The sequence below is a fragment of the Cornus florida genome, unplaced genomic scaffold, assembly GCF_030987335.1.
Source record: "Cornus florida cultivar Cherokee Brave unplaced genomic scaffold, ASM3098733v1 CherokeeBrave_3.0.0_Hap2_Chr02, whole genome shotgun sequence".
Lineage (NCBI taxonomy): Eukaryota > Viridiplantae > Streptophyta > Magnoliopsida > Cornales > Cornaceae > Cornus > Cornus florida.
In genome coordinates, this window is record NW_026775572.1 from 6009487 (window position 1) to 6018461 (window position 8975).

The following is an 8975-nucleotide window of genomic DNA, read 5'->3' on the forward strand; positions in this document are numbered from 1 at the left end:
ACTATATTTAATAGTTAAGACAAACCATAATTATTTTGTACATCTGCAAGATAGAATCAGGGTGGCTCCCAGAGAAGTAATGATTAGAAGAGTGATGGTCCAATAAATGGTCACATAAATAAAGATGAAAGGTGAATCGAAATTTAAAATGTTCAAAATGTGTCTCCTCTTAATCAAATTCTCTTAGCTGTGGTATGTGGGATGGAAATGGCCTAGAGGTATTGATGTTTTGAGGGTGATATAAATGCTAGCGTAAGGAGGAAAGATGGTAATAAGGAGAAAAAAAAAATGAAAAAAAGAGATTTATTGTACGAATATTAGAATGAAACGAAAAGAGTCGCAAAAGGGATGTAAGAGACTGAGTTGAGAGTCCGCCATCATAGAGGAAAGGATATAGAAAAAGGAAAATAGGGTTATTTTTGTTATTTTGTTGGTAGATATATCAAAGTGGAGCGGCTGAATATAATTTTAAAGTACAAAATATTACTCAATCTTCAACCACATACAAATTTTGAGAGAAATATTAAAAAATATATATATATATATATATCTTTTTTAAGCATCTGCACCGCACTAACCAAAGGCCAAGGCCCTTTTTCGCAATTGAAAAACCCAAACGCTCCCGCGGCCTTGCGCTAATTGATTTGGACAAAAAATAAATTTAAAAACCTTTTTCTTTTGTTCTTTTCACTTAAAATTTAATTTTTTTTTTTGAATATCTTATTAATAAATTTTAGATAAGGAGAAAAAAAACATTTTCTGAATTCAACACCATAATTCTGACTATGTTAAAAATTAGAAACATTTTAGTTAAACAACGTACTAAAAATATCTTTAGCAGCTTCAGATAGCATTTTAATCAGGGGAAAAGTGAAGCACAAATTTCTTCAAACATTAAAAACATGCCAACTACCTCTCCTTTAACTATCTCTAGAAAATGAGAGAAACTATTTCAAATAGAGTAGATTCCAACACAGTTAAAGTTTTATCAACTTTCAAAAAGGCACAAATAATAATAAAAATAATAATAATAATAAATAAATAAATAAAAATATATCTTTTAACTTCTAAACAGTTCTCCCACTAAAAATATCTTTAACGACTTGTAACTTCTAAATAGTTCTCACTAAAAGTATCTTTAACAACTCGAAACATTAGAGAACACACGTTTCTAGCCAATCTAGTACTTAAGCGACAAAACTTTATTCACCATATTATCATTATTTCATCCCCTCTTCCAACACTCCCTCTGCAAATCCCTATTTCCCCAACTCGTATCCACAACCTTTTCGACACACAGTCTTCCCTCTTTCCATTTCTCAACTTGGTTATGTGTTATTAACTTCTAAGATAAACAGAAGTCTTACTATTATCAAAATTTTAAAATTATTATTGCAACAAGGGAGATATATATTACATGCAATTGAAATCTCAACGAACAACACTAGAAACAGTCTAATCAGAAATGAAATAGTTCGACAGTGAAGACAGTGACATATATACATGTCACTAAAATTTCACTGACCGATTACAGATAACAGTATGAAATTTAATAACAGAAACAGGTTAATCAGAAATGAAATAGCAACAATCTAACCAGAAATGAAATAGTTCTTTGTAAAAGCTAAACCTTGCATACGCTTAAGAAAGTGAGGACCGAGACGATTCTTTAGCTTCGTAACTTTACTCCTCCTCCTCCGCCCTCCTTGTAATGATCTTCTCAATGTGGGCGATTCTTTAACTTCGTAAGGTGCTTCCTCCTCTTCCTAGCCTCAGCCGATATTGTTGAATCCAGTAGCTTTTTAATACGCGAGTTGACTGGCTCCCCATCCTTTTCTGGCAAAGCATTTACATTACGACCATCCATGGATAAAAGAGCGTTTAAGCGAGGGGTGTAATCTGGTTGTTGGTCATTCTTAGGCAACACAGCTACAGTAGGCCTTACAGAATTTACGGGTGGAGACATGAAGAACACCCCTCTACGGCAGGGATGGGTCGCTGGAAGACAATTAGTGGGTCTCCCATGTAATAAACTAGAAACTTCACTAGCAGTAGGTTGGTTATTCATTGAAATTTCTTTGTGTCTATCAATAATATTCGAGAATTGAGGATAGACTCTATTCCCGTTCCAAGATTGAGGATGAACTCTATTCCCGTTATTTGGAAGAGGAAAAAACCATGGATATGGGAACATATATAAGAGAGTTCCAGAGCCATTAATCCTTGAAGGATGTTCTTGTTCATGGAATGAATCAGGCATTGATGGAATGGGAATGACGTTTTGAGGAGGATGATCCTGAGATTGAACGATGGAAGGCCAGAGGACTGGCATAAATGCGGATTGGTTATTTGTGAGAAATGGAGCATTTGTTGATGAACTTGTAGATATATCATCGTGCTTAGAATTGTCATGTGTAGAATTTGATTCTTTTGGAGTTTCCTCTAATTCCGTCTTCATTTTCATAGCTATCTGCAAAATCAAAGTGTGTCTAAATCGAAAGTATTATAAACAAGATTTATTAAACATCATTTTAATGCACATCATGTCTTACCTGTGCCTTCAAGCATTCGTTAGTGCTCTTCAAAGAATCAAAGTCTTTCATGATCGTCTCCCTCTTCTTCTCGACAAAAGTGGATGAATTCAGAGAAGGTTAACAGGTGAACATAAGAAGTTTCATATAAAAGAGAAAAAATATGAGCAAGGAACCAATAATTCATAAGTAAAACAAGAATAATTTTGATGCAACTACACATCCACATGACTTCCATCGATGTACAGAGTTCTACATAGTTCAAGATTTCAAAAAAAAAATGTAAAGAAAATGCAACATACCCTCTTCAAATTCTCATTCTCACGGGCTAAATCAACAGCTTTTTTGCTCAACTCCTCGTAGAGAACCTAAGCAAACAAATATGAATAATGATAACCGAAGATTAAATCAACACTTACCATAATCATAGAACATAGGCAATTGGACTTCCAAACAAAGTAAAACATCCAAGTGAAACCTATCTTGACTTATCATTCACAGTCTAACTCAATTGATTTTAAGTAAAAAAATGTTACTCCAAAACACTATACAATTTACACTCTTTCAAGTTCAAGACACTTGAGCTAAGTGTTGTGCCACACCACCATGCGCAGGGAGAACATGCCACGGAGGCGACAAATGTTGACTACTTTGCATGGCATAAAGAGAGTTAATTATCGGAAAAAAATTAAAATTAAACAGAGTTGAGTTCTAGAGTCTTCCACATGTGTGTGCAGATTGTGGAGTAAAATATTGAAAGATTTAATTGGAGAGACTTTAGAAGAGAGAGAGTTTTGTAAGTTTGAAAATATCTAGCATATTTTGGTAGAGTGTCCAATATTAATGGTAATGCATTCCAGAGCGAGAAGCACCAAGAGTGAAAATGCTTCCTAGAGTGAAAATGCTTCCTAGAGTGAGAAGCAGTGTGAAGTGGTCACAGAGTGTGGCTAGAATAGTAGAGAAACCTTGACCAATGATAGGATAGAAATATTTAAGTTACCTGTTTACGACGAATGGTCTGTCTAGCGGACTCTCTGTTAGCTAACACCCTGCGCATTCTCCGTTCTTCTTTTTCAGTCTGACACGTAAAATATCAATTAAGTATAATAAGCTTATTTCAAGCAAAAGGTAGCTAAATTGAATATTGTAGTACCTGGGTCAAAATCTGTGTTGAATTGTTGCCACATGTATATATCTTTTCACACGGTTGACGAACAACTTCTGCTCTATACTGCTATATACAAAACATTTCTCACATCACGCACAAAATAAATGCAATTTTCACTAGGTTAGCTTGCTAATTTATTATTTATAGCTAAACAAAATGAGGAATTTTATAGTTCTTGAACAGACACTAAATCATGAGAAATAAAAACAAAAAAATAATAATAATAAGAGAAATGTGAAGCAGATTTAGTCAGAAAAATCAAATTATAGGCTTCCGCGCTCCACCTGGCCAAATCTATACCTGAAATGTTAAAACAAATTTAGGGCTATATGCTTATAATAGATCTACCTTAGAAATACATGTGATTCTTTCAAATTATTATATTATTTATCTGCATTATAAGACAGGAAATGCATGTGTAAAATGTTGGGAATGACCAACAAAAAACAACATAAAGGATGAGACTATTCGAAAAACATAACGGTGCATATATGTAACAACATTGCAATTGTAACAAAGATACAGTCTGATCAATAAACTAGAAGGAAATGAACCGAAGCATCATTAAGCGAAGGATACGGCTACCTTCAGTCAACTTGAAGTTTGCCTAAATTTTTTATCATTTAGAAAAAACTAGATACAGGGTTTCTCAATCAAATAGTTTATAAATAAGCTGCTTTTAAAAAAAAAAAATACAAGTGGTTGGATATCCAAACAAATAATAAAGGTTCAATCGCCCATTTTTTTTTAATTTAACCGATCACACCAACGATGATTAAGAAATCAAACCAAACATATTTTATGGTACAGCATTAAACTGCAATGACTTTAATTGAAAAAAATGAAAAATGACTGCAAAACCTTCTTGGCATACATAAAACATAAAAATAAAATAAATAAATAAAATTGCTATCGGACTTATCTTGATCTTTATCAAGATACGGTACTATTGATATAACTTTCAAAACAAACACAGGTAGTTCTTGTTAAAATCTGTCCGACTACGTCACTTACAATTCTTGCAGCAGAGCAAAGTTTATAGGTAAAAATCAAGCAAGGGGAGACTGAGTAAGCCACCGCTATGTGTGCCCCCCACATTTATGTAATTGATTGATTGAAGATAACAGTGTGTTTGGATAAAATTTTGTTACTTACAAAATTCTTCCTAAAAATATATTAGCAAAAAGTTTATTTTTAACTCTTAAAATTGTAATTTAGTTTTAAATAGTTTAGTGTCTATAGTGGCCGTCTCAATCAAGGTCTCAATCAAATCTCCAATAACATAAGACAATACTTTTCTTTTCCTATAATATTAGATTTTCTTATATATAACAAAGATTTCAAAGAATAATTAACAACCCATATATCTGAAATTAAAAATATTTTTAAATTTCAGAAAATCTCACTTGTGATTGAGCAAGACCAAGGAGAACTACTTCATCACATAGTAAAAAAAAAAAACTTTGAACCAAAATAATTCAATCCCGATATGTATATAATACGTTTTTGTATGTATACACGCGTATATAACCAGAAAATACAACTCACCGTAGCGAGATCCAAAAACTCTGGCATAGTTGGTATTACAATATTCCAGTTCGATTTAGAGTCAAGATTCTCGTTCTTATGCCCCACTGAATCCGCTAAACACGCTAACACTTCAGCAGCTTCCAACTCACTACTTTCTATTGGATCGGCACCGCATTCGGAATTCTTGACTCCATACTCTATCGGCAACGGCACTCCCTGGGAAGGTATGGAAGAAGTCTTACTTCTAATCTCCACTCCGAAGTTGTACGACTTACCACCATCCATTTTAGAAAGAGGGGGAAAGTAAAGAATCAGTACATCGAAAGAGTACAGATGCGGTGTGGTGTTTTAGATATACATATATAAGAGATCTTCACAGTGAAGAAGGTAAGGTAGAGCAGGAGAGATTAACCAACAGATGGCAGCAGGGTGCCACGTGTCGTAACACGTCACAATGAGACAGCGTTTCTAGTCGAGTACGATGTATGAGCTCCTGACACGTTTTAGCTTGGACACGTCAGCAATTTCCCGAATACAGAGCTCGCACGTGCCTAAGAAACCAATAAGCCAAGTGGCTGAGATGGGTTGGAAAGGAGAGGGTCGCTGAGGTGTCGTCGTAAAAATGAGACACGTGTAGCGGTGTGCTATAAAAATGCGCATTTCAATTAGATTGTGTCAGACTTTGAGGTGGAGGATAGAGGACCAGAAGAAAGTTGGTAAATAATTTGTGTATCTCTCACACATCAAACCGTCGTGATATTAACATTCTCTGAATTTATACTCCCTTCTTTTTAAAATAGTTGAGTATTTTTAAGAACTGTAACTAAAATTTTAAAATAAAGGGAGAAAAATCTCCTCTACACATTTGGATTTAATACCATCTGATGTAACAAAATTAAATTAAAAGTACAAAATCATTAAAAGTGTATTATAACAAATTAAAAATAGTCTAATATTATACATAATGTTATACTTTTTCATTACAGTCTTAATAACTGGATTGATACAATCTTTTAAGATGTGTGAAAAAATCAAATGAGTTATTTAATAAAAATTTTATTTTATTGATTAAAAGAAGCTTACCATGAAAGTGCTCTCAGATAATAATATTACTCTAAAATTAAATAATATTACTCTAAAATTATTGCATTATTGATTTTACAATGTTACAACATTGTATCTCGATATAACAAATTAAATGAGTGTTGAATCGTTGACGGAGTACGATATTTTTAATTTAAATTGTTTCAAAAAAATCAAAATTTGTCATACATTTACAACTTATATACATAAGAGTTATATTATATGCTCCTACTAAACTTGTACTTTTAAAAAATTATGATAATATTGCTTCACCTTATAAGAACACAAATTTAACAAAAACGACTTCATAATTCTTACTATAAGATCGAACACTGGTTACTGTTGTGAACTTTCTTTTCTAATTATCAAACACACAATAGAAAATAAATAAACCCACCATTTCATGTAATCCATATTAACTTGTCAACTTGTCCCGCCTTATGGTTTTTGTAATGAGTAAGCGTTTGTCTATTTATTCAAAAACTCAAGTTATTGGGTAATACTTCATACCCGTCTATTTATACCCAATTACTTTCCCATTCGGATCCGATGTGAGACAAATGACCTTTGTAACATTTTCCTCCACCCGAACTTACAACGCCCTCGTTGCGGTCGAGCCACTTGCCTATCCGGGGTGGCTCACCCAGACGCGTTCCGGGTCGGGCGCTTGGCTTAACACCAGATCAAGAATTGAACCTGATTCTGATACCAACTGTAACAAATGGATGCTTGTCTATTTACCCAAAAACTCAAGTTATTGGGTAATACTTCATATCCACCCATTTATACCCAATCACTTTTCTATTTGGATTCGATGTGAGACAAATGACCTTTGTAACAATTTCCCACTAACGATTAGGTTTGCAATGAATCTCGATTTGGTGTGGTTCAATTTCCCGCGTTGTTCATCTTATCGGCCCTAAAATAATTAGTTTAATTATTTGAGTTTTTAAATACTAATCTTAATTATATTCTTTTATGTTATGCTCGAAAGTTTGAAATTGAAATTTAAGAAAAATCAGTTAAAAGGTTAAGAGATTGAGGTTTTGTTCCAATGTAAATAAGTTGGATTGTTAATCATATGGTGAAAATTTGTTTAATCAATTAAATATCATTGTGGTTAAAAAAATTAAATATCATTGTTGAAAAATAAAAAATTAAATATCGTTATACTTGTCAAATTAGTCGACTAAGTTGACTGTATCTTAACATATTATGGCGTGTGTAATCCCCTTTTTCAAAATAAATTAATTATACAAAATTTTGTCATTGAGAAAATAATTTAAATGTAAAGCTCGAGTTGTAATCATTTATTTAGAAATGAAATAGAAATGCCAAATTTTCTACTCTTTCAATTTGTTGTTGCCACTGAATAAAAATATAGTCATAACAATGAGGAAAAATAACTAGCCACATATTTTCTATATTAGGATAGGTTTATTTTTGTAAATTACATAAAATTTGCAAAAATGAACTAAGCGATAACAATTTTGTGAAATGAAAACAATGACAGTACTTGGGTTTTGTTTTTTTCCAAAAATTTTGCTCCCAAATCCATTTTGCTGCTACGTCTTCAACTAGTTAAAAACTTGTATTATGCTTTTATTTTTAGGGTTGAACATATTTTATTGTATGAATAATATTATTTATTAGTATGGGATAAAGGTTTGAATATTGTGAACGTTTATCATTTTTTATTATTATTAGTAAGAAATTAACGCACTTGTTTTTGTTCTATAGGATCTCGAACCTTCACATTCTATCTTGGGACGTTGAGGAAACCACTGGGGTACACAACTTTTAATGCGACCCACAGACAATTGAATAATGTTATTTGTTGGATATATTTTGTTTTAACTTGAATATATAATAATAAACATTTATTACTATAATAAATGTGTTAAATTCCATTTATTAAAAAATATATATTTTTAACCAATTTAATATTTTTTTTAACAATAAACACATTTATTCTTGAAATAAATATGTTAAAATATTATTTATTAAAAAAATACATTTTTTTTAACCCATTTATTATTGTGTTAAAATCACCTTAATTCGGTAAAAAAATAAATAAATAACACTCTTAAATTTAATTTTCACCACATTTATTTTTCAACCTTTTTTTTACACCTACTTATTCCTGCAGGACTCGAACCCACACCATCTCATGGGGGCCACACAACCTTTGGTACATTTATTTTTCAACTTAACCCCACCATCTCATAAGGGCCACACAACCTTCAACTCAACCCCTTTAAGTCCAGTTATCACCACATTTATTTTTAAGCTTTTAAGCTCTTAAATCTAGTTCTCATCACATTTATTTTTAATTTAACGCCCTTAAGATGTCCTCACCACATTTATTCTTAAACTTGCCATTAAAAATGGTTCTCAACGCATTTATTCTAGAACTCAACAACGTTAAAAATAATTTCTCAACACATCTATTCTTCAAATCAAAAGGCTTAAAAATGGTTTTTTTTTTTTTTTTATTTTATATCCCACTTAAAAATGGTATTCAACACATCAAGTCAACAACATTAAATAACACATTTTAATCAATTTATTCTTCACAACACATTTAATTAACGATTTTTACACATTTTATAATATTTTAAATGCAAGAAATCTAACTATATTAAATTCATCACACTTAATTC

General features: G+C 31.9%; 1 protein-coding gene across 1 annotated transcript; it reads right to left on the reverse strand.

Moving 5' to 3' along the window:
- Window positions 1–1407: 1407 nt before the first annotated feature.
- LOC132285151 (uncharacterized) lies at window positions 1408–5573 on the reverse strand. The gene is made up of 6 exons (XM_059787324.1): window positions 5248–5573; window positions 3685–3762; window positions 3532–3609; window positions 2834–2899; window positions 2553–2618; window positions 1408–2470 (listed from the first exon to the last, which is right to left on the reverse strand). The coding sequence occupies exons 1-6, from the start codon at window positions 5512–5514 to the stop codon at window positions 1721–1723; spliced, it is 1305 nt and encodes a 434-aa protein (XP_059643307.1). The 5' UTR covers window positions 5515–5573; the 3' UTR covers window positions 1408–1720.
- Between the last annotated feature and the right edge of the window lie 3402 nt (window positions 5574–8975).

Bases quoted from the DNA above. Each gene is read 5' to 3' on its own strand.
- LOC132285151 (XM_059787324.1), bottom strand. From the start codon at position 5,514: ATGGATGGTGGTAAGTCGTACAACTTCGGAGTGGAGATTAGAAGTAAG. The intron at 2,619-2,833 runs GTATGTTGCATT...TTTGTCGAGAAG, and splicing joins AGAATGAGAATTTGAAGAGG to AAGAGGGAGACGATCATGAA. The intron at 2,471-2,552 runs GTAAGACATGAT...TTGATTTTGCAG, and splicing joins ACGAATGCTTGAAGGCACAG to ATAGCTATGAAAATGAAGAC.